Raw genomic sequence first — 25,954 nt, forward strand, 5'->3', positions numbered from 1 at the left:
TACGGATTTTGACAGCCCCCAGAGGAGGGAGGAGGGAGAGACCGAGAGAGGTTAGCAACTGAGTTTGCGCAATCCTGAGGGGCTTGGTCCTGGAGCCCAGCGGACCCACCTTTGGAATAGAGTCCGGGCCAGGTTTTATGTCTCTCCCAGGTTTGCGGATTTATGAGGGCAGATTGTTTGTGCTGATATAACACTTGCCATATTCGGATATCTAAGATTTCACTCCCAAGTTTCTTGCTTAGTCTGGTACCTGTAAGGCCAGGTCCAGTTTTCATTTGAAATGCCAAACACAGGAACCAACTGTGGTGTCCCATCCCAGAATCTCCCCCTCGCTCCCGGTGTGCATTGCCCCCCTCCCCCCATTTTTCCCCCCTGATTTCGACACAATTCTCCATCTATGGAGCATCTTGGAACTTGCGTTAAGGGTCCAGTGGGAGAGAGAGAGAGAGAGAGAGAGGAAAAAAAAAAAAGCCTGCTCATTTCTTTTAAAAAACGTACTCACTTAAAAAAAAATTAAGATTATTTCGTATCTTCTACAGTCTGAAATTAGTGTCGGTTTCAAAATTTTTTGAATAAGTTGTTTATAACTTGTTATAAGTTGTTTAGAGGCACCAATTTGGTGAGGAGGATAGGATTAAAGGGTGTTTCGAAGGCTGCCTGGTTCAGTTCTTTCCGGAGCGGGGAGTTGGAGGAAGGTGATTGCGGTAAAAGGTAGTCTTCCAAGCTACCCAGGGCAACGCTTCTGCCTCCCAGCTTTTAACGAGTGACTGACTGCCTCTTACAACTGCAAGAACCAGACGTCTTTAATCCGGGGACGCGCTGAAGCGCGTACTGAATGAATGAAGTAACAGCCAGGGCTGCAGCAAAAGGCCCATCGGGTGGCGATGAGAAAAGCTCCGCTCGTGCTCGCCCCTTCCAGGTCCTTCCGCTCGCCCGGGCAGCGCCAAGCGCGCGCCCCGCCGCGGGGGGTCCCGTCGGGCGGCCTCTGGGCATGCTCAGTAGCGGCGAGTCGCGCAGTAGGAAGCTAGCGGCGGAGGCGGCCGTGCGAGCGGCGCTGACGCGCGCGCGGCAGCTGAGGGGACTGGAGGACGGCGGGAGGGGGCGGGGGCGCGGGAGGTGGGGCTGTCGTCGCCGTCAAGGCCCCGGGGAGCGCGAGGCGCCGCCGCCGCCGCCGCCGCTGCTCTTGTGCTTGGATCTGTCTCCAGGGCTGCGCCGGGATCGGCAGCCGCGGCGGCAGAGAAGCGGAAACCTAGAGCCGCCGCGAGCGGAAAATTGGGCAGGGGAGCGCCTGCGCCTCCGCGGCGTCATGGGCCCCCTCCCCGGGCCACGGCGGGCACCAGCCGCAGGAACCCCCGGGCCTCCTCGCGGCCGAGCCTGAGCGACCCTCGGGTCCTACGGAGCCCTCTCCCTCCGCCCTATTTTTTCCCCTGCTACCGCGGCTGCTGCCGCCTCAGCTCTCCGTTATGGCAACGGAGCCGCCATCCCCTCTCCGGCTTGAGGCGCCTGGCCCCCCAGAAATGCGGACCCCACCGGCGAGCGAGACCGCCCCCGAGGGCACTCCGAAGCCGGCGGGCGGCAGGCTCCGCTTCCTCAACGGCTGCGTGCCCCTCTCGCATCAGGTGGCCGGGCACATGTACGGGAAAGACAAAGTGGGTAAGTGGGGGTGGCGCGGGGCTCGCCGCTCCCCTTCCGCCTTCGCGAGACCCCGGCCGGCGGAGGCACCCGGGGGCTCACTGACCCGGCTGGACGCCTGTGTTGGTGTGCACGCCGCACCCTGGATCTCTTTCACTTCCCCCCAGAGCCTCGCGACCGGTGCAGCAGGGGCTTGAAAAGTGGGGCGATTTGTGGGATGTAGGGTGTCAGGCCTGCAGTGGGAGATGGCGAGAGAGGAGTGTCTGGTCTCCCCAGGGAGGGTGGATGTTGATTGGAAACGGCGTTTATTGTTAGTGAAAATAAGGAACTTCGTTTTTACTGGATGGGGAAGTAAATTCTCCCCTGAGCACAAGGTCTGTTTATTATAGGCGGGTAGCTAGTATTGCAAAAGAAAAGGAATGAAACGCAGATGATGCTAATCTAAGTGCTTCTCTTTTCCGTGCAGCTGCATAGCTGGAGGGGAAGAAAAAACAGTTTTGTTTTTTAATGTTTGTTTGTTTGGGTTCTGTTTTGTTTTGGGAAAGCTTGTCCTCGTTTATCTCTCTCCCCCGCCCTTTGGAGAGGTTTTTCTGATGGCTCTTGGGTTTCTATGGGAGGCGTGGTTTCAGTAATGCTGAAACTCGGATTCATGGTCGAAAATACACCCTGCTGTTGTACCAGGATGGTACACTGTTAAGACAGTCATTCTTGATCATCTTTTTAAGACTGTATCTTTAGCCTGTGTAATGCATTTTTTGAGTCACAGCGTTTAAAGCACAATCCAGGGCCTTTTTATTCTCTTGGTAATGTAAAAGTTCAGTTTAGGAACTGGAATTCACCTAGCTTACTCACACTGGTTCCTAGGCCATGATTACTTGGGGAAATCAGATGAGTATGTGAGTAATGCGGATCTTTGACCTGGAAACCACTGACGACGATTTGGTTTGTGCTGGTAAGATGATTCTGGCTTAGGCTAGTAAGATAATACTGACATTTTAAGCTGAGATAATAGGCCAAGACTGGTGGTTAAGTGACAAACCTAAGTTCATACAGGTACTGTGTGGAGAATATGGAAACCAAGGGCCCTGCCTCCTAGCACTTTTTTCCCCCCATGTTCTCAGGTGGCCCAGTGGTAAAGGATCAGCCTGCCACTGCAGGAGACTGTGGAGATGAGTTCCATCCCTGGGTGGGGAAGATTCCCCTTGAGGAGGAAATGACAACTCACTCCAGTATTGCTTGGGAAATTCCATGGACAGAGGAGCCTGGCAGGCTGGCTACATACCATGGGGTCCCAAAGAGTTGAACAAGACTGAGTGAACACACACACACATTTTGCTTGCAGAAAACCACTCAAACAAGGATTTTTGAAAATGGATGGGACAATGTATGTATGTTAATTGTCAGAGAACAACATTTTCCAATACTTTTATCTACTTTTCTCTTTTTCAAAGTTAGAAGTTAATGATGAGTCAATTGTATTCCTTTCTTCCCTTTAAATTGTTAAATTGTTACTTCCTAAGAGACTGAATCTTTTTATTCCAGTAGCCTCCTGAGGCTCAGTTAAACTCCTGAAATGTTGAAAGAGTGAAAATTATCAGTTCTTTTGATACACCTAGGTTAGGAAACAAATAATTGTTCTCAAGTGCTTAGCTTAGAAGTAAGGAAACATTATCAAGGTGCTTAGAATAGCACCTTGATAGCATTCTCCTATATGTCCCCTCTGTTAATGGAAGTTTGAGAGTAATTATGGAATACTTTTTAATAGATTTATACTACATACCTATTGATTTATATTAATGAATTATAAAGGTGATATTCCTAATAATATTCTAGAGGCATGAAAAAAATAATTGTTTCCCTGAGGGCCCCTAAGATGGACTTATGCACAAAGGAGAATGAACAGAATATCCGAACCTAAACCACAAACACGTTAGTGTAACCACTGCTTATCAAAGTATGTAATAGTGAACCTGTTCAGAGTTATCTCTGTCTAATAACTAATGTACCTTAAAGCTACATTGTAAACAGTGACTGAAAGGGTTTGTCATCCAAATGAACTAATCAAAGTAGTCCTATAGATGTTAGAAGCTGGAATCCTTAGCTTTATTTATTATTACATTTAACTTAAAATGTTATTAGTGAAAGGACGCCTGATGATGATAATCTGCTTTATTCATAGCATGGATAACCAGATGGTCAGTAATTCAAAGTTCGAGTTTATTATGTCTCTGTACTATCATAAATCACTTAGAGTTGTAAAGTACATATTGTAGTTCAAGATGTACTTTGGCTATCAACTGAAATTCTCAGAATAAACTTTGCTAAAGACATTGTGGATTTTTAAAAAGAAATTATTACTATTCATTTAGTAAGCAGGGTTCTTCAATTTAGGGTTAATGTCTTACCTATTTCCAAGAGGGATTTGTTGGCTTTATTAAATTAAAATTTAAAACCATATATAGCACCAAGTACTTGAATAGAAAAATAGATCTTATATCGTTATAACTGCTTAAGAAGGTTATGTTATAGTTCTGATATCACGAGCTATATTTTTTGTTCTTCAGTGAAATTATTTCATCAAAGTATATTAATGTCTTGTTTTTAAGAATACAAAATATTTGCATTTTCAAGTTGTAAATTGTACATGATCTTTCAAGGTAAAAAGTTCAAATATATATCAGTGCCTTTCCCCCTATTTTCCCTCTCCCAGGGCAATCACAAACACTGGTAACTTTCTGGTGTATCCTTTCAGACCTTTGTTTCTGGTCACATATGTAAACACAATAACACACTTCCAATTTTTTATGCAAATATATCTGCAACTTCTGGCTTTCATTTTGTATTGTGTTATATAGTATGTCATATTTTCATGCTTATACTTCATCTAAAAAACTTGTATGGATAGTGGATAGTGTAGTATGGATATGTCATAATTAGTCCTCTGGTGATGAAATTTTAGATTTTCACTATTTTGTGTGTATGTGTTAAAAATAATGTATTAAATAGTCTTGTACATCATAGTATACCTTGCACATTATACAACCTTTTTTTGGCTATGCTGCAGGCCTTGTAGGATCTCAGTTCCCTTGACCAGGGATTGAACCAGGGCTTCAGCAATGAAGGCCTGGAATTCTTTACCACCAGGGAACTCCTGGGTCTTGTTTTATACAACTTTTTCTATAGATATGTTTCACAAAAATGTAATTGCTACCAATTTGAAATCCAAAAGCTTGCCAAAATGTAAAATCCTTTTTTGTTTTGATATTTAACATGTACCATTAATTTCCTTCAAATGTCCTTGAGGTTTTAAACAAGTTGAAATCAGGTATTTGTATCTTAATCCAATTTAGGATATAGAAATGAAATGGTCTATAGGGAAAAGAAGGATTTAAACTGATATTTTTCTGGGGGAAAAACCCACAACTGTTTTGGCTTACTACTGGTCTATTTTTTTTAAGATACCCTCTGAAACTAATTGACTTAAAATAATTTCAGACTTCCAGAAGAGTTATAAGAATAATATAGGGAATTTAACATTTTTCTGAATTTATCTCTCTGTATATACATATTTATTTTTTTCTTGGGCTTCCCTGGTGGCTCTGTGGTAAAGAATCCACCTGCCAGTTCAGGAGACGTGGATTTGATCCCTGGGTTGGGAAGATCCCTTGGAGAAGGAAATGACAACATACGGCAGAATTATGTCTCTGAAATCCCACGGACAGAGGAGCCTGGTGGGCTACAGTCCATGGGGTCATGAAAGAGTCAGATATGACTTAGCGACTGAACGACAACATTTTTTCTTTACTATTTGAGAGGCACTACTATCATGTGCCTTTCTTTACACAGTAATACCTCAGTGTGTAAATCTTAAGAATGTGCTTTAGTGTGTATTTCTGTAACCACAGCACATTTAACAAATATGGAAAATTTAACCGTTTGATACGGTGACAGAGCCATGGAGCACAGCCCTTAGCACCTGTCTCTGAGCTCCATTACCATCTCACACCAGACACCCGCACCCCCAAACAGGTAGCAGTCCTGTTCTGCCATTGGTTGACACCACAGTGGGCCTCTCCCACAAGCACCTGTCAGTGAGCAACCGGTAGTGGTCCTGCTCTGCCATTGGCCAGTGCTGTAGTGGTCCCCTCCCAAGAGCAACCAACTGTCGGTGAACTACCATTAGTGGGGGATTCAGCCAACAGTTGGGGGAGTGATGGTCGCCAGGTGGAGAGTGAGGTAAGAGGCAGACCCCAGCCTTTGCCTAGGGGGCCCCTCCAGCTCACCCAATCTTGGGCCGCTGGATGATCTGGGGGCCCAGGGAACAGACTGGGCGCTGTATTCCAGAGCCCTGGCCAGGGTCACCCACTGGCCTGGCCCAGGCCTGGGGACCATAGTGAACCTTTCCTCTACCCCTGCCTGTGCCAACTAATGGCAGTGGTGGTCTGCATGGGGCCAATCTGTGGGCGTTAGCTCCTGCCATTTGGGTGGCCTGAGGAGCCTGAGGGCCAGGTGGGTCCAGGGCATTAGGCTCCCTCACTGATGACAGTTGGGCAGGGTCTGGGGACCTGGCCCTGAGGGAGCCACCAGCTGAGATCTGCTTCCTCTTGCTTAACCAGGATCTGGATCTCAAAGGGTGAAAGTTGTGCCTTGGGACCTGGTTCTTTCTTATCAGAACAGAAAATAACACATTAACACGTAATTTGTTTGGTGGAGATTTATGGGAACATCATTACCTGATCATGACCTGACCTCAAGAACAAAGGATCTGACCCTGCAACAACTAACCACGCCCCTCGCTCACCTTTCCTTTAACACTGCTTTGCTGATAGCTCTTGGGAAGTTTGGGGTTTTTAAGGCATGGACCACTGATTTCCTTGCATGGCCCTGCAGTAAACCTTTCTCTGTTCAAGTTTGTTTTGGTATCGTTTGACCTCACTGTGTGTTGGGCACAGTAACTTGTGTTTCGGTAATAATACAGTACTTCATCTATAGTCCATATTCTGATTTTGTCCACTGTTCCAATAATGTCTTATATTTGTTTTTTTCAGGATAGGGTCTAGTCTAGAATCATTTGTTGCATTTAGTTCTCTTGTCTCTTGGAATTCTATAATTTGTAACAGTTTCTCAGCCTTTTTAAAAATGATAAGATTTTGAAGAGTACAGGCTCGTTACTTAATAAAGTATTATTTAACTTGGGTATATGATGGGTTTTTACAATGAGATTCAGGTTATACTTTTCTGGCTGGAATGTTATACAAGTGATATATAAGATATCCTTTTTAGGGTATCACATCTAGAGGTCCACACTGCCTATTTGCCTGTTATTAGTGATGTTCACTTGATCACCTGGTCCAAGTGTGGTTTGGCTTCTCTAGTGTATAGTTAATATTTTCTTCCTGTGTTACTAAGCTGTCTGTGGAGAGATGCTTATAAGTTCATGCAAATATTGGGATCCTCATACTTTACTCCTAAATTAGACATCTAATGATAATTTTGCCTGAAGCAGCCTTTACTCTGATAGTTGAAAAATTGTGATTTTCTTTTTTTCATTCTACCACTCTATTTTAATAGTCAACATTCTAGAGTCAGTGAGGTTGCAAAGAGTCAGACACTACTGAGTGACTGAGCACTGATTCTAAGAAATAGCTCCAGGAGAGTGCAGGGGTTGGGGGGACCCCTTCCACTCACAGATTTAGAGAGCAAACTAATGATTATTAGAGGGGATGCACACTGGGGAGCAGTGAAATAGGTGAAGGGGATTAAAAGATACAAACTGAGATATAAAATTAGTTACAATGATGATTAACATAGGGAATATAGTTGATATTTTACTTATTGAAGCATAGTTGACTTTGTAAGAAAAAAAAAAAGAAATAGCTCTCTGTTATTCCTATATATGTGTGTTCTTTTTTATGATTAATTTGTAGTCATAGATTTTTATTTTATAGTGTCATAATCTATTATAGAACTTATTTATTTTGCTGTTCAAATTGTCCCAGATTTGACCAGTTTGGAGCACTTCCTTCCTTTAACCAGGGAAGTCCACACAGCTCTGGAACCTGCCATTTCTCCAAGGAGCCCTGGTTCATTTTTAGTGGGAAATGGTTGTTAGAAACCAAGATCTGGGTGCAGGTTTGCTTGTTACCACTGGGATGTCACTGCTTCTAGGTCTTTTCAATGGACATTACTAAAAAGTGTGTATAAATATTTTAGAAATCATAATTGCATACTGATACTTCTAGTTTCATTCCAACTCCATGGAGTTCTTTTCCTGATTCTATATTTGTATTTTCCATTTACCTCAGTGAGAACCTGGCTCCCACAATATTAAATTTTTTTTAATCCTATGATCTTCAGAATTTCTGTGCTTGTACTACTGTAGAAAACAAACCTAGAATAAAGAATTCAAGATTAGATTCCTTTCATTGAGGGTATGTGGTTGGACACTTTTCAAAAGCTATTTAGATTAGGATTTGTGTGTGTGTGTGTGGCTATTTTTATTTCCCTTTTCTCCATGGTATTATTATTCATTTGAAATATGTTTGTTTCTGTTTAAATTCATTTCGCTTCCTTCAGTGATCAGTTTTTGAATGCTTATAAAATTAATATGCTTCCAAAAGCAAAACTTTTCAAAAAAGGTGTATCAGAAGTGTCACTCTCTTCAGTATCACTCCATCCCATTTCTCAGCATCCCTTGTAGGTTAACCAGTTTCATTGTTTTTGATTTATCTTTTCTGAATTTGTTGTTCTAGAATTAAGCAGATCTCTATTTTCTTCTTTTCCTTTCTTCCGACAAAAAGTAGTATGCTGTATATACTCTTTTGTACTTTGTTTTTTAAAGTTAGCAGTATTTCCTAGAAATCGGTATTAGCAGTTCATAGAGTGCTTCCTTATTGCCTTTTTACAACTTATTAGTACTCCATTGTGCATATATACCTCAGTTCTTTCAGTTTCATTTTGGGCTTGTTTTACTGATTCGTTTATCCTAGCAGTAATACCTCACTGTCTTAATTTAAACTGCTGTATAATAAATCCTGATGTATGGTAGAATAAACATCTCACTTCTGATTGTCTTGACTATTTCTGGCCATTTACATTCAGTGTAAAAGTCTTACACTAGATTTTACCTAAATAATTGATGCTACTGTATATCATGCTTCCTTTTTAAGGAATTTAAAACATTTCTGTGTTGGGAAACTTCAAACTTAAAAGTTGCAAATATAGAATAACAAACTAATACATATTACCATTCATCTCTATTTGGCTATTAATATTCTGCCACAGTTGCTTTATCGTGTATGATAATGGTTTTGTGGGACCATTTAAAACCAAGGTGTAGGCATCATGACCTCTTGTCTATCTACTAAAAATAAGAATATTTTCTTACCTAACCGTGGTAAAATTATCAAATTCAGAATATTTATCACTTTGCTTTTGCCACTATTCCTATAATATTTCTTTATAGCAGTTTTCCCTAATATTCCTTATAGCAGTTTTCCCCCATCTAAGGTTATATACATTGCACTTAGTTATTATCACCCTCTAGTTGCCTGTCATATGGAGCAGTTCTTAAAATTTTTCCTTTATCTTTTTATAACTGTGAAATATTTGAAGACTATAGGCATATGACTTTTAGAATGTTCTTCAAGATTCTCTAATTATTTCCTTATGATTAGAATCAGATGAATGCATTTTTCTAAGAATACCAAATGAATTATGTTGTTTTCTTGAAGCATCATATCATACAGCACAGGATGTCAGTTGCATTACTGGTGATATAACTTTGATCAGCTGATTAAATGATGTCTGCCAGATTTTTCCACTGTTAAGTTTAATGTTTCCTATTGCAGGTAAATAATTTGAGAGGAATATTTTGAGACTGTTAAACATCCTGCATATCATTGGCATTTTCACCAAATGTTACAAGCACTCATTAATGATATTTGACCAACTCAACTTATTACCGTGTTAGCTGGAAAATGATGTTCTAATCTCTTATTCCTGTTACATTTGTTAGTTGGCATTCTTCTTTAAGGAATACAGATTTTCTTTCTCTCTCTAATTCGTAGGATGGATGGCTGGGTTTTCCAAACTTCTATGGATCTTAGCCTTTATTGTTGCTGCTTAATTTTAATGATCAGTTGTCCCAGATTTTGGCAGTGGGAGCTTCTTCAAGCTGGCTCCTGTGTCTTTTTAATGTTCCCATATTTTGAAGCATTTTCTCACTTTGTGGCATGAAAAGATGTCCCACATTCATCTTATACCTTTCGGGTCCCAGCCTTAGAATAAGACACTATTTTCTCAAGAATCTAGTTCATTTAAGGGTTGTTGTTGTTCAGTTGCCCGGTCATGTCTGACTCTGCAACTCCATGGACTGCAGTATGCCAGGCCTCCCTGTCCCTCACCATCTTCTGGAGTTTGTCCAGTTGGATTCATGTTTATTGCATCAATAATGCTGTCCAGGCACCTCATCCTCTGATGCCCTCTTCTCCTTTTGCCCTCGATCTTTTCCAGTATCAGGGACTTTTTCACCTGTTCGCATCAGGTGACCAAAATACTGGAGCTTCAGCATCACAGAAGAGTAATGTCTCTGTTTTTCAACACACTGTTTTGGTTTGTCATCGCTTTCCTTCCAGGAAGCAATTGTCCTCTGATTTCATGGCCTGTAGTCACTGTCAACAGTGATTTTGGAGTCCAAAAAGAGGAAATATGTCGATACTTCCACCTTTCCCCCTTCTATTTCCCATGCAGTAATGGGGCCATTCCATGATCTTAGTTGTTTTAATATTTAGTCTTAAGCCAGCTCTCTACTCTTTTTCACCAACACAAAAGAATATGTTACACATGGACATCACAAAATGGTCAATACCAAAATCAAATTGATTACATTCTCTGTAGCCGAAGATGGAGAAACTGTATATACGGTCAGCAAAAGCAAGACCTAGAGCTGACTGTGGCAAAGATGATAAGCTTCTCATAGCAAAAGTCAGGCTTAAACTAAAGAAAACCAGGAAAAACACTAGGCCAGCCAAGTATAATTTAAATCAAATCCCATATAAATTCACAGAGGTAATGAATAGATTCAAGGGACTAGATCTAGATAGCAGTGTGCCTGAAGAACTATGGACAGAGGTCTGTCATATTGTGTAGAAGGTGGCAAACTAAACCATCCCAAAGAAAAAGAAAAGCAAGAAGGTAAAGTGCTTATCTAAGGAGGTTTTATGAGTAGCGGAAGAATGAAGAGAAGCAAAAAGCAAGGAAGAGAGGAAAAGGTACATCCTTTGGGGATAAATCGTATTTAAAAATCAACATCTGGGCAACAGGTATACTCATTGCTTCTTGATTGTTATTACTATTGGTCCTTTCAGCAGAATGAATTAAGATGTAATTTCTTGCTGGTAAAAATTAAAATTAATATTCATATCTATAATTAAAATCTAATATCACAGGGTTCTTCTCCCTGTTCTATATTCATATCTCCCTTTTTTCTCAGAAAACTGTCTTCCCAAACATCAATACGTTTACTCATCTTGGAATTTTTAAATCAACTGTGCGTTCCTGGATTAAGGTCTATATGTTTGTGATAAATTGTTGTTCAGTTGCTCAGTCATGTCTGACTCTTTGCAACCCCTTGGACTGTAACATTCCAGGCTTCCCTGTCCTTCACTATCTCCCAGAGCTTGCTCAAACTCATGTGCATTGAGTTGGTGATGCCATCCAAGGATCTTGTCCTCATGCCCTTCTTCTGCCTTCTGTCTTTCCCAGCATGAGGGTCTTTTCCAATGAGTCAGCTCTTTGGAAGCATCAGGTGGCCAAAGTATTGGAGCTTCACTTTTAGCATCAGTCCTTCCAAAGAATATTTAGGATTGATTTCCTTTAGGATTGACTGATTTGATCTCCTTGCAGTCCAAGGGACTCTCAGAGTCTTCTCCAGCACCACAGTTCAAAAGCATCAATTCTTCAGCACTCAACCCTCTTTTATGGTCCAACTCTGTCGTATGTACGTGACTACTGGAAAAACCATATCTTTGACTATAGGGACCTTTGCCGACAAAGTAATGTCTCTGTTTTTTAATATGCTCTCTAGGTTTGTCATAGTTTTTCTTCCTAGGAGCAAGCATCTTTTAATTTCATGGCTGCAGTCACCGTCCACAGTGATTTTGGAGCCCAAGAAAATAAAGTCTGTCACCGTTTCCGTTGTTTTCCCATCTATATGCCATGAAATGATGAGAGCAGATGCCATGATCTTAGTTTTTTGAATGTTAAGTTTCAAGCCAGCTTTTTCACTCCTCTTTCACCTACATGAGGAGGCTCTGTAGTTCCTCTTCGTTTTCTGCCGTTAAAATGGTATTATCTGCATATCTGAGGTTATTGATATTTCTCCCAGCAATCTTGATTCCAGCTTGTGATTTATCCAGCCTGACATTTCACATGATGTATTCTGCATACAAGTTAAATAAATAGGGTGACAGTATACAGCCTGACACACTCCTTTCCCAGTTTTAAACCAGTGTGTTGTTCATGGTGGGTTCTGACTGTTGCTTCTTGACCTTCATACAGATTTCTCAAGAGGCAGGTAAGGTGGTCTGATACTCCCATCTCTTTAAGAATTGTCTACAGTTTGTTGTGATCCACACAGTCAAAGACTTTAGCATAATCAATGAAGCAGAATTAGATGTTTTTTTTCTGGAATTCTCTTTCTCTTTCTGTGATCCAGCGGATGTTGGCAATTTGATCTCTGGTTCCTCTGCCTTTTCTAAATCCAGCTTGTGCATCTGCAAGTTCTTGGTTCATGTACTGTTGAAGACTATCTTGGAGGATTTTGAGTATAATAACCTTGCTAGCATGTGATATGTGTGCAGTTGTGGGGTAGTTTCAATATTCTTTGGCATTGCCCTTCTTTGGGACTGTAATGAAAACTGACCTTTTCGAGTCCAGTGGCCACTGCTGAGTTTTCCAAATTTGTTGGCATGTTTGGATTTGCTTTCTTAGTGTTTTTATTAAAGATTTCTGTGACTGTATTCATTTGAGATAATTGCCTATAATTTTAAGTCTTTGTTGAGGTTTTTAAAAATGAATATGCTGGCTTCATAAAGTGAGCAGGAAAATGTTCCCTACTTTTCTTGGTAAAACGGGTATCTTTTTCTGTAAATGTTGGATAGAATTTACTAATGAGCACATTTTGGCTTCATTTGTCTTAGTATATTTACAAATATGAAATCAATGTTTTTGGTATACATAAAACGTTAGTGCTAAGTCGTGTCTGACTCTTGCGATCCCATGAGCCGTAGTCCGACAGGCTCCTCTGTCCATGGGATTTTCCAGGCAAGAATACTGGAAGGGGTTGCCTTTTCCCTCTACAGGGGAACTTCCTGACCCAGGAATTGAACCCAGGTCTCCTGCATTGCAGGCAGATGCCTTACCGACTGAGCTATGCGGGAAGCCCTTGGTATACATCAGTTCAGTTCAGTTCAGTTCAGTTCAGTCACTCAGTTGTGTCCGACTCTTTGAGACCCCGTGGACTGCAGCCCACCAGGCCTCCCTGTCCATCAGCAACTCCAGGAGTTTACTCAAACTCATGTCCATTGAGTCAGTGATGCCATCCAACCATCTCAGCCTCTGTCGTCCATTTCTCTTCCCACCTTCAATCTTTCCCAGCATCAGGGTCTTTTCAGATGAGTCGGTTCCTTGCATTAGGTGGCCACAGTATTGGTATACATAAATTAACTTTAATTTTTTATTCTCTGTCTAAAGGTGTTTGTATACTTTAAATTTTTTTTTAATAATTTTTATTTATTTTTGGCTGTGCTGGGTCTTCATTGCTGCATAGGCTTTTCTCTAGTTGCAGTGAGCTGAGACTACTCTTTGTTGTGGTGTGTGGGCTTCTTACTGTGGTGGCTTCTTTTGTCGCAAAGGATGGGCTCTAGGTGCATGGGCTTTAGTGGCTGCCGCACATGGGCCCAGTAGTTGCAATTCCTGGGCTCTAGAGTACAAGCTCAGTAGTTGTGGCACACAGGCTTAGTTGCTCTGTGGCATATGGGATCTTCCTGGACCAGGGATCGAACTTTGTCTCCTGCATTGACAGGTGAATTCTTTACCACTGAGCCACTGGGGAAACCCCTATCTAAGCTGTTGAGTTTATTGGTGTGAAGTTCATGATTCATTTATGCTTTTAATGTTTGTAGCATTTGTAGTGACATCTCATCTTTCATTTATTTCTAATAATGATTATTTGTTTTCCTTGATCTGTCTAGCTAGAGGTTTATCAGTTTTATTGATCTCAGAGAACCTTTTAATTTCACTGATTTTTTTCTGTTGTCCATTTTTATTACATTGATTTTTTTTTTTTTTTGCTCCTGTCTGTCTTTAATATCTTTTCCCCCCTGCATCTTAAGTTGGAACCTTCTTTCTTTTGCAATATAAGCATTTAAAACTATGCATTTTTCTGTAAGCACTATGTGGTACTTTTAGTTGCATTCCACAATTTTGATATATTGGTTTCATTATCACCTAGTTAAAATGTTTCCTAATTTCCCTTGTGAATTTTGATCCATGGATTAGTTAGAAGTGTGTTTATATTCTGTCTATTTGGTATTTTCCCAGATGTCTTATCATTACTTCCATTGTGGTCAGAGAATATTCTCTGTGTGATTTTTTTTTCTGTAGTCCAGCAGATGGTCAGTTTTGGTAAAAGTTCCATTTATACCTGAAAAAATATATATATTCTGTTGGACGTAGTATTCTATAAGTGTCAGTGTAGTCAAGTTGTTTGATACTGTTGTTAAAGTTTTATATATCATTACTCATGTTCTGAATACTTGTTTTTATGAATTATTGAGATATCTTTTCAGTTTTTGTTTCATATATTTTGAAACTTTGCTACCATTGTGTCTTAATGAAACCTTATCATTATGGTATGTCCTTTACATTCAGTATTTCTTTTCTTGAAGTCTATATGACATTAGCGTAGTTTGATATATAAGAATATTAACATATCAACTTTCTTATGAGTAGTATATCTTTTTTTAATCCATCCTTTTAACCATTTTTGTTTTTATATTTAAGTTTTGTATTAAAATGTCTAGGAGTTCCCCCCCCCCCCCATAGTATTTATGATTCTCTGGGCTTCCTGGCTCTACAGTTTGTTTTTATTAGTTTTAGAACATTTTAGACATTGTCATTTTGGTCATTAAAAAAAAGTCTTTAATAACTTGGTTACATAATTGAGATTATGCAGAGTATGTAATTATTTAGTGTATATGTTTTCCTGTGTCAAGTATGTCTTCTATTAATGAAAGCAAAATATGTTTATTATAGAAATTTCTGGGAAAAGTTACCAAAAAAAAAAAATTTAAAAATTACCTAGACTATTCCATCTGCAGATAGAAAAAACACACAGTTTTGTTTTTTTTTCTTCTCTTTTTGTGTTTCAATTTGGGTAATTTCTGTTGCATGCAGAAATTGCATGCATGTGTGTGCTAAGTCACTTCAGTCATGTCTGACTCTTTGTGACTCTATGGACTGTGGCCTGCCAGGTTCCTCTGTCCCTATGGATTCCTTGTCCCCACATTTACTGATTTCTTCCTCTCTTGTTTTATGTCTACTGGTAAACCAATAGAAAGCAGTTTTTAATCCCTCTTACCATGTTTTTTATTTCTTACATTCCATTTAACTCAGAATTTATCTGTGCTGAAATTCCTCATCTTTTCATGCATGTCTTACCTTTCCTGTTATAGTTTTTAATAGATTAATTATGGTTTTTTAAGTTTGATAATTTTAACATCAGTGTAATCTCTGAAACTGTTCTGTATGTTGCATTATCTCTTGGCAGTGTTTTTTCCCTTAGTTTTTTATATGACTTGTAATTTTTTAATTAAAGTCTGGATATCATATGTAGGACTGAAGTAACTGAGGCAAACAGTATTTATGCCTGAAATGAATATACCTCTTCTGCTAGGCTGTTAATGTTGGTGATTGAATCAGTCTAGTCAGGAGTAGAGCCAAGTGTGAATTATGTTGTAGTTACCTTCTGTTGTAGATTGACTGTTGTGCCCTCCAAAATTAATATATTGAAACACTAACTCCCAATATGATTGTATTTGGAGACAAGGCCTTTAAGATTAGTGAGGAAAGGCCTCAACCCATCTTCAGTTAGTTTAGTCGCTCAGTCGTGTCCGACCCTTTGCGACCCTATGGCTTCCCTGTCTATCACCAGCTCCCAGGGTTTGCTCAAACTCATGTCCCTTGAGCCAGTGATGCCGTCCAATCATCTCATCCTCTCTGCCGTCTGCTCCTGCCTTCAATCTTTCCTAGCGTCAGGATCTTTTCCAGTGAGTCAGTTCTTTGCATCAGGTGGCCCAAATATTGGAGTTTCAACCTGTCTTGTCTCTCTCTTTTATAAGTTTTGTCTCCTCCCCCCCCCCCCCCCCCGCCCCCGCCGCCTCCCCTATGCAAATTAGGGATAGCTAGGAAGGGGGTGTGTTTGTTTCATCTGAGGTATTGGTACTGCGATTTTCTTTTGTTCTGATTTTGAGGGCTTTTCAGTTTGTCTTTTAGCCATTCCTTTTTCTTATTATAACTAAACAAGATCATAAGGTGGGGCCTGATCCGATAGGATTACTGTCCTTATAAAAATAGACATGAGAGGTATACTCTTGTTTCCCCACCATGTGAGGACACAGTGAGAAGGTAGGAGGTGTCCACAGGCCTGAATGACGGCTCTTTCCAAGGAACCTGGCACCTTGATCTGGGCCTTCTAGCTCTATAACTGTGAGAAAATAGATTTGTGTTGTTTAAGCATCCAATCTTTGGTATTTCAGAAGTACAAGCAGACTAATATACCTCTAGTGTATCTTGGGCTTGAAATTTCTCTGTTGTACTCTTATGTTTAGAGTGAGAGTGATTTGCTGGAGGATTTTTCTCAGTATTCCTTTCCAGCCCTCTGCTTTAGGTCTTCTTTGCACCCATGCTTCAGAAGTTTTTTTTTTTTTTCTCTATGTTCATGCCCCTCCTCCATCTGTAGACTGCTGTTGCTTATTGGTGACAGACCATGTCAGAAAGTGAGAGCTGGCCCAGGGCATGGGGGGTCTTGGCTTTTAAGGGCTCGGTAATTTCATGTGCTAATGAGGGTGGTGAGTATTCTTGTTAGGTCTGGGAAGGGTGGGGATTTCCCAGGGTTTGGGCCACTGCCCACCTTCTGACCTTTTATGATCTACTGTCTCAGCTTAAGTGGGGGTGACTTTTAGTACTGGTTGTGGTTGTATGTGTTCAGTTGTGTCCGACTTTTTTTACCCCATGGCCTGTAGCACACCAGGCTCCTCTGTCTGTGGAATTTTCCAGGCAAGACTATTGGAATGCATTGTCATTCCTTTCTCTAGGGGATATTCCCGACCCAGGGATCGAAAAAACCCATGTCTCTTCTGTCTCCTGAATTGACAGACAGGTTCATTACCAACTGTACCACCTATTGCAATGAAGGTATAATGAACTAAAGGTCAATGATTGGGCTGTTCTCAGAGCCACCTTAGTTTTAGCTGGTTCCTGCCAGTCTGTATCCCAAGGGTTGCACCCCTTCATTTATCTAGCATGTGTGTCCTACCCTTTTCCCTCCTGTCTCATGCTCCTTTTTATTTTTTGTGGGAGACAAACTCTTTAGCAAGTGAGTTTCTTTCTCTTCCCCCAGCGATAGACAACCTCTGGAGTCAGGATTTATCGTGCTTTTCTGGTCCCTCTTTGCCTCCAGGATTAAGGATTTTTTCCCTCTTACTATTTTCCCCATCTTTGTGCCTTGGGGGCAACATGGTTTACTGCCCTTACCCTAGAAGTTTTAGAATTTTGTTCACAGGGGAAAAGGTTCTGGTAGGAACTGTTCTTTCCTGTAGTCGTGTTACCTGAAAATTGGGTTTCTCTTGGTGGGTGTTGAGCCAAAAGACATAACCAAGTCAAAGATCGGGAGAAGAAGGATTTATTACCTATAGCAAGTAAGGAGCTCTTTCCCAAAGCAGTGTCTCCCCAAATGGTAAAATTGGGGAAACTTTAAGTTAAGGAATATTCATGAAGGGGCTTGAGGAGAGAATTCAGTATAGAATTGGTGCAGAGATCGACAGAGTCCAAGTTTTAGTTGATTGAAATCACAGAGGGTTCGAATAGGAAACCTCATCATTCCATCCTTCACTTGAGTAGGGGTGTAGTTCCTGAACAGCTATGATCTGTATCAGATTGTTATAATATATAACTTGAGGAGGAACTAGGACTTTATCACTGAACTATTGTTTCTTGGGGCTTCCCTGGCAGTTGAGAAGGTAAAGAATCCACCTGCAATGCGGAAGATCTGGGTTTGATCCCTGGATTGGGAAGAACGCCTGGAGGAGGAAATGGCAACCCACTCCAGTATTCTTGGCTGGAGAATCCCCATGGACAGAGGAGCCTGGCAGGCTACCGTCCATAGGGTCACAAAGAGTGGAACACTAGCGAGCGACTAAGCACAGCACCGCACATTGTTTCTTGACTGCTTTTCCTTTGTTCCTGCAATCCTTCACTTCATTGTTCAGTTGCTAAGTCGTGACACTTTGTGACCCCATGAACTGCAACATGCCAGGCTTCCCTGTCCTTCACTATCTCCCAGAATTTACTCAAACTCTTGTCCATTAAACTGATGATGCCATCCAACTTCCCTTAAGATTGTTAATTACTGTGTCCTGTTCAAGGGCAAGCATTGTGGCCAGGCTTAGATCCCCAAACAACTTAGACCTAAAATGATTTCTCTTATGTCAAGAAAGCTGTGCCTGGTTCTTTTTCTCCAGGGACTCCCTGCCCTGTCTGCTTACAGGAATGGTGTCTACTTCCTCAAGGACTGTACCTTTGAGGGTTGCTTTTTATCTTTTTATTCAATTTTTTTTTTTTTTTCCTTTTATTCCAGTCTTTTTCTTGGACAGAGGAGAGGGGTTTCTGGAAAAGATGTTGCAAGTGTTTTGTAACTTTTTGAAGTCAGTATTCTCTCCCTAACCTGTATTTTGTTATTGTTAACTGTTTGTTAAAAATATTAGCTAAATTATTCTTACTGCCTTGTAAGGTAGTCCCATCTTCTTGCCGTGTGCTACCATAAGCAAGGGAATGCTCCCATTGGGCATATCATAGTGGTTAGATTATATGTTTGTAGTTTACAGTCTCAGTGCGCTAATGGTTTCAAGAAAAGTTATAATTTTGTAGATTATCTAACTTTTCCTTATTTTAAGATGGGAGTGGTGTTCTTTCAGCTTTTTGTATACTATGTAGAAGTGGAAGTCCAGAATTATTTTTCTGACCCATTCTCATTTCTCATTATGATACTCCAACTGTGTATTTGTTAGAATACTTGATATTATCCTACAGGCTGCTAGGGCTTTATTCCGTTTTTCTTTTTAGATACTTTTTCTCTCACTGCACTAATTTAGATATTTTCTATAGACCTTCCAAAGTTTATTATCAGTCTCTTTGATTGCCTATTCTTAATCATCTGCTGATAATTGTATTTCAGATACTGTGTCTTTTTACTTCTAGAATTTCTTTTGGTTCTTTTTTAGACTTTGCATTTCTCCCGAAGTATCTATTTAATGTTTATATCCATTTTTTCCTATAGTTTCTATTGCATCATACTTATAATTATTTTAACATCCTTGTTTGGTAGTTATAAGTACTTGTTCATCTATGTATCATCATCTGTTGACTGTGTTTTCTTTTGGTTATACATCACACTTCCTTCTTTTGTTATGTCTCAATTTTTAAATTGAAGTTTGGATATCTTATTTAAAATAACAGTGAGAAGAAAGAAAAGAACCCTGGGAAGTGAATATATTATTTTTTGTTTTGTTTTGTTCCACATAGAGTATAAGCCCTTCCCCTCTGTTTAGCGTGAGGAATGATAAATCATATTCCCTCTAGAATTTAGTTGAACTGGTGCTGGGCTGCATTCTTAGATTCAGTTCATGTGGTGTTGGCCCAGCCTTCCAAGATGTTTCTTTTCTTATCCTGACTGTTTTTCAGCTGTGAGGGATTTGGCTGCAGTGTAAGATACTAGTGGTTTACTTTTAGATCCTATAATTCATTCACTGGGAGAATGCCTGGTATTACTGTCTCCTTCTCCATGGCTTCTTTCTCTGAAAACCTGGAGTGGTATTTTTCAGAGTGAATAGTGTGGGAGAATTTCTGGATCAAGCAATCTGTTTTTGTATGAGGACTATTGTCTCTAATCCATCCTGCTACTCCACACTGTTGTCTACAGTCTGATTTCTGCTTGCCTGCTAAGATGTTTGTCTAATGGCAGACTCACCTGTATCTAGATGAGGTATCTGCCTCAAGGTGGGGAAGCTTCATAGTTCTCTCTTCACTGATGAATGCTCCCTGCTCCCTCCCAATTTAGCTCATCAATCCTTTTTTTTTTTTTTTTGAAATAAAGTATTTTTAAGGTTTATTTATATATATTTTTTTGGCTGTTGATTAAATTCTGCATTTTTGTTGTTGCTGCACGCGCTTTTGTCTAGTTGCGGAGAGGGGGCTAATCTGTAGTTTTGGCGCATACACTTCTCATTATGATGGCTTCTCTTGTGGAGCACAGGCTCTAGGGCTCGTGGGCTTCAGTAGTTTGTGGCATAAAGGCTCAGTATCAGCTCCTGGGCTCTAGAACAGAGGCTCAGTAGTTATGGTGCAGGGGCTTAGTTGCCCTGCGGCATGTGGGATCTTCCTGGATCACGGAAGGAACCTGTGTTTCTTATGTTGGCAGGCTGATTGTTTACCACTGAGCCATCAGGAAGCTCCAGGGCTTTTTTACATCTGCCTTTATTCATTAGCCCATTGAAAATATTTGTTACCGTGGGTGTGAAGGCTCTCCCAGACTTTGGGAACAGCTATGTTAGACTGTTCTTTGAAGTCCCAAAATCTTTTCATTACTTACCAACCAATCTTACCCATATGAATTAATGTTTACCTTCCTTATATTCTATAAGTAGCACTTAAACAAACTCAATTACTATATCTTTTAGGTTGATAGTTTATAGATTAAATTCTGCATTTTTGTTCTTAAAAATTCCTGACACTTGCCAAAGAAATAGAAGCTTAAGTAGTGTATTTTATCAAAATTGGAAGTAGATTTATTTGAGTTCTGTTGTGTTCTAACTGGCATGATTTTATGAAATCTCAATATATGAAAATTTAAAATTTTCACATATAAATGAAAACCAGCCTCCCCTTTGAGTGGGCATGTCGTAAAATGGTGCCTCTTCTTGTCCAGGCTTGGCGCCTGATTTCAGCTCCTACATTTCGCATTGGCTTGTTGCCCTCATGCTATCAGTACAGCTTTACACAGTGCATCTGACTCAGGAAAAAACTTTAGTTGCTTTCTTATAACAGATGAGATAAATAAAAAAATGAAAAACTGGGAAATTCATATATTCATAAATTCATAAATTCATAAATTCATAAATTCATAAATTCATATATAGAACCACCGTTAACATTTTTTTGTTTGCTTATAAAAGTGGGATCAGTTTATGCTGCTGCTTTTAATTTGCTTCTTGAAAGTGAAGGTCACTCAGCAGTGTCCGACTCTTTGCGACCCCATGGACTATACAGTCCATAGAATTCTCCAGTCCAGAATTTGGGGTGGGTAGCCTTTCCCTTTTCCAGGGGATCTTCCCAACCCAGGGGTCAAACCCAGGTCCCCCTGGGCATTGCAGGTGGATTCTTTACCAGCTGAGTCACAAGGGAAACCCAAGAATACTGGAGTGGGTAGCCTATCCCTTTTCCAGTGGATCTTCCCGACTCAGGAATTGAACCAGGGTCTCCTGCATTGCAGGTGGATTCTTTACCCAACTGAGCTATCAGGGAGGCCCAATTTGCTTATTTAACTATAAATTAACATCTCCTGGAAAGTCTATTGCTGAAGAATTTCTATACAAATTTAAATATGTTCTATTTATTAGAAGGTCTGAGGGGGCTATAAGGGGCATAACAGTTGGAGACAACAAAAGGAAGCTATTTAGAATTTGTGTTCCTGGTGCTTTGCCTATAACAGGCACTGAAATATGTTGTTTGAATGTTTCAGTTTCTGAAATAAGTAAAAAGAAACTGTTAAATTTATGAAATTGGCTATTAAAGCATTTTAGAATATCTTATTTTTGTTCTGTAGGTATACTGCAACATCCAGATGGCACAGTTTTGAAACAATTGCAGCCGCCTCCAAGGGGTCCAAGAGAGCTGGAATTTTATAATATGGTAAGTGAGGTAAGATTTATTTTGTATTCAAAGTGCTTTTCATAATTTTATGCTGCTGACTCAGTAAGAAATCCATTTGATAACATGTCTTCTTAGTACACTGTGTATGTGACTGAAACAACAGCTCAAAAAAAACACAATGTTTATCTTTACTAACATATTCTATATTTTCTATTCTATTTCATTTTTGAGTGATTCTTATTTTGATATACTGAATTAATTTTGATTGATGGATTTTGACCTACATTTTTGAAAAATACTTAGATGATAGACTGTATTTTTCAGAAATGCTGAGTTTAAATAAGTACTTTTTTTTACTATAGAATTTCTTAGAGCCTTGAACGTGAGCTAGTGTGTACTATGAAACTCCAAAGGAGAGTAGAGGGGAAGCGTTGGTGGACAGTTAACATTTAATTAACCTTATTACTAGGAATAATTTTTAGAAGATTCACAATGTTTTGCAACCATCACCTCTATCTAGTTAACAGAACATTTTCAGCACACGCAAAAAACCCTGTACCCAATTAAGCCACGGTGTCCTATTCCTCCCTCAGCCCAATGTCTTCCACCCACCAACCTGCTTTCTATGGATTTAGTTATTCTTGTGGCTAGCTTCTTTTGTTAAGCATGTTTTTAAAGTTTGTGGTAGGCATTAGTACTTTGTTCCTTTTTGTGGCTGAGTAATACTTCATTAAATTTACATACCACATTTTGTTTATTCATTCACTCATTGAAGGACATTTGGATTGTTTCTATCTTTTGGCTTTTGTAGATAAGGCTGTTATGAACATTTATGTATTAGTATTTGTTTGAATACCTGTTTCTAATTCTTTTAGATATTAGAATTGGATATGGAGTGGAATAACTGGGGCATATAGTAATTCTACATTTAATTATTTGAGAAACTGTCAAAAGTGTTTCCCAAAGTGCCTGCCCTATTTTATATTTTCACCACTAATATATGAGGATTCCAGTTTCTCTATATCCTCATCAACGCTTGTTAGTTTTGTTTTTATTTTTAAATAGGCATTCAAGTGAGTGTGAAGTGTTAATCTTATTGTAATTTGCTTTGATTTTCATATGTGACTTGTAAATATTTCCCCTCTTCTCTGAGTTGTCTTCATTTTCTTGTTAGTGTCTTTTGAAGTGCAGACTATTAGTGTCATATTTAATGTCATGAAGGTGAATGCTCATATTTTCTTTTAAGAATTTTATAACTTTACCTCTTAAATTTAGGTGCAAGTAAAAAGATAATGCAAAACAAAAACCAAATACTTGCTAGTAATGCTTTACCAACTCATTTAACAACAACCTGTGGGTTAGATACACTGTTATTATTCTTTTTATACTAAAGTATGATTAATTAAAATAATTTGACCAGAATCATTCAAATAGTTAATGATGGTCCCTGGGTTTGAACATATGCAGTCTGGCAGTAGAATATGCTTTCAATTGTTGACACTTCCTCTTTTTCAAAGAAAATATTTTATATTTACTCTGTAAAAGTCTTGCACATACTTTGTTGGACTCATTCTAAGTTGAGTTTATTCTTATTTTTTGTTTCTGTTGTAAACAGGATTTTTTGAGTTAAGTTTTCCAATGGTTGCTAGTACACAGGAATGAGATATTTGTGTGGTGTTCTTACCTGCAGTAATCTTGGTGAACTCTTAGTAACATATTTATCTGAGACTTTCTAGCAATTTTAGTTGCTTTCTGTATAGATGGTTACATCTTCTGTGATTGGAAACTCTATTTGTCCCTTTTGAATCTATGTACTTCTATTGAGGCTTTCTATATAGTTCAGTGTGATGAACTGAAGCAATGGTGGGGGGAATCTTCTCCTCATTTAGTAAAAGTGCTTCTAACATTTCCCTGTTAAAGTATGACTTTCAAGCTAAGTTTTTGAGAGATACTTCTCCACAGATTAAGGAAAGTGCTTTCTTTGTGAGTTAAGATTCTCTCAAGGAACACATGATGGACTCTATCAGTTTAATAAAAGGACTGTTTACAATGATGTAGTCAGAGTTTAAGGTCACCTGTAAGAGAGAAGGCTATACCATCTGTAGGCCTGGTCAGCATGGAGAGGGAGTGGTTGCTGGAACTCAGCAAGGTAACTTGAAGAGAAGACTTGAACTGATAAGGAGGAACCTAGAGAAGTAAATAAGTGACCTCAGCTGTTCACCAACCCCCTAGTCTCTTGTACCAGGAAGAGACAATGCAGGAGGGCAAAGATTTTCTGTATCTGTTGAAATGATCATGAGTTTCCTCTTTTAATCTGTTAATGTGGTAAATACCCTTGTTCATTTGCTAAGTTGTGTCCAACTCTTTTGACCCCATGAACTATAGCACACCAGGCTTTGCTGTCCTTCACTATCTCCCAGAGTTTGCTCAGACTCATGTCCATTGAGTCAGTGATGCCATCCAACCATCTCATCCTTTGTTGCCCCCTTCTCCTCCTGCCCTCAGTCTTTCCCAGCATCAGGGTCTTTTCCAGTGAGTCAGCTCTTCATATCAGGTGGCCAGAGGATTGGAGCTTTAGCTTCAGCATCAATCTTTCCAAGGAATATTCAGGGTTGATTTCCTGTAGGATTGACTGATTTGACTTCCTTGCTGTCCAAGGGGACTCTCAAGGGTCTTCTCCAGCACTGCATTTTGAAAGCATCAGTTCTTTGGCACTCAGCCTTCTTTATGGTCCACCTATGACATTTATACATGACTACTGGAAAAACCATAGCTTTGACTGAGATGGACCTTTGTTGGCAAAGTGATAACTGTTTTTTAATACGCTGTCTAGCTTTATCATAGCTTTTCTTCCAAGGAGCAAACGTCTTTTAATGTTGTGGCTGCAGTCACTGTCCACAGTGATTTTTGAACCCAGGAAAATAAAATTTGCCACTGTTTCCACTTATCCACTTTTTCACCATCTATTTGCCCTATAATGATGGAACCAAATGCCGCAATTTTAGTTTTTAAAAGTTGAGTTTTAAGCCAGCTTTTATACTCTCCTCTATGGAATTCTCCAGGCAAGAATACAGGAATGGGTAGCCATTCCCTTCTCCAGGGGATCTTCCCAACCCAGGGATTGAACCCAGGTCTCCTGCATTGTAGGCAGATTCCTTACCATCTGACCCACTGGGGAAGCCACTGGTAAATGCCATAACAGATTTCTAATATTACATTAGCTTTGATTTTTGAAATAAAACATACTTGGACATGTCATTTTTGTTTTTTAATAGTATGCATTACTGGGTTTTGTTTGCTAGTGTTACATATATAAGATTTTTTCCAGCTATGCTTATGAATGAGATTATTATTTTCTTCACATATTGTCCTTGTCTTGTTTTGATACTAAGTTTCCTTTAGCTTCATAAAATGAGTTTTGAGGGACATTCTTTTTTCTTTTCTGTGGAAGAATTTGTATCAGATAAGTATTTTATTCCTTACACTTGATAAAACTTACCTATAAATTCATCAGAGCAGCCTGTTGACTTGTCTCTTTTTCTTCCATAAGTCCTTTCCATCTTTCTTTTCATTTGTTCCTGGGAAAGGATATATTTTTTAACTAATGATTCAATTTCTTAAATGTTTTGATTTTCTTTGTTAATGTGGTATTAAAATATAGATTATAGTTTTATGTAATTATCCACCTGATAAAGTTCTTCATAGTATTTTTTAAAATGCTATGCTAGTTTAATTATGACTCCCTTTTTATTCCTGATATTGTTTATTCGCTGTTTTTTTTTTTCTGTATTAGCTTGACCCGGAGCATTCTTTACTCTCCCTCTTTCAGTATCTCTGTCCTCATCTAGGACTGATCCTAAGTTCAGAGATCCTTTGGTTCAGGTCTTCAGAGTGGACCTCTGAGCCCAAATATCACTGCTCAGCTTAGTACTTTGAGTTTCCTCTTTATTTTAGATCTCTGTGAATTTCCTTTTTTTAATCATGGGAGCTCAGCTATGCATTTAAGAAAATATTATATTTTATCCTACATTTCTAGGTACAGAGTTGTTTAGGTTATCTTGTTTGGCATGTTGTAGTAAAGATCAGTCTTACTGCTTAAGAAAAAATATTTAAC

The 25,954-nt window shown here is 39.5% G+C and overlaps 1 protein-coding gene across 4 annotated transcripts in view; it reads left to right on the forward strand.

The window, feature by feature from the left end:
- Positions 1-1,124: 1,124 nt before the first annotated feature.
- IPMK (inositol polyphosphate multikinase) overlaps positions 1,125-25,954 on the forward strand; it is a 55,640-nt gene continuing 30,810 nt past the window's right edge. For 2 of the 4 annotated variants that reach the window (XM_042238882.1, XM_042238883.1), the window contains exons 1-2: positions 1,125-1,653; positions 21,794-21,888. In XM_042238882.1, coding sequence (XP_042094816.1) covers positions 1,464-1,653; positions 21,794-21,888 — 285 coding nt within the window. In that variant the 5' untranslated portion in view covers positions 1,125-1,463. The remainder of the gene's footprint in view (positions 1,654-21,793; positions 21,889-25,954) is intronic. The other 2 variants (XM_012102441.4, XM_060404599.1) reach the window with 1 other exon arrangement.

Source organism: Ovis aries, chromosome 22 (genome assembly GCF_016772045.2).
Source record: "Ovis aries strain OAR_USU_Benz2616 breed Rambouillet chromosome 22, ARS-UI_Ramb_v3.0, whole genome shotgun sequence".
Classification (NCBI taxonomy): Eukaryota; Metazoa; Chordata; class Mammalia; order Artiodactyla; family Bovidae; genus Ovis; species Ovis aries.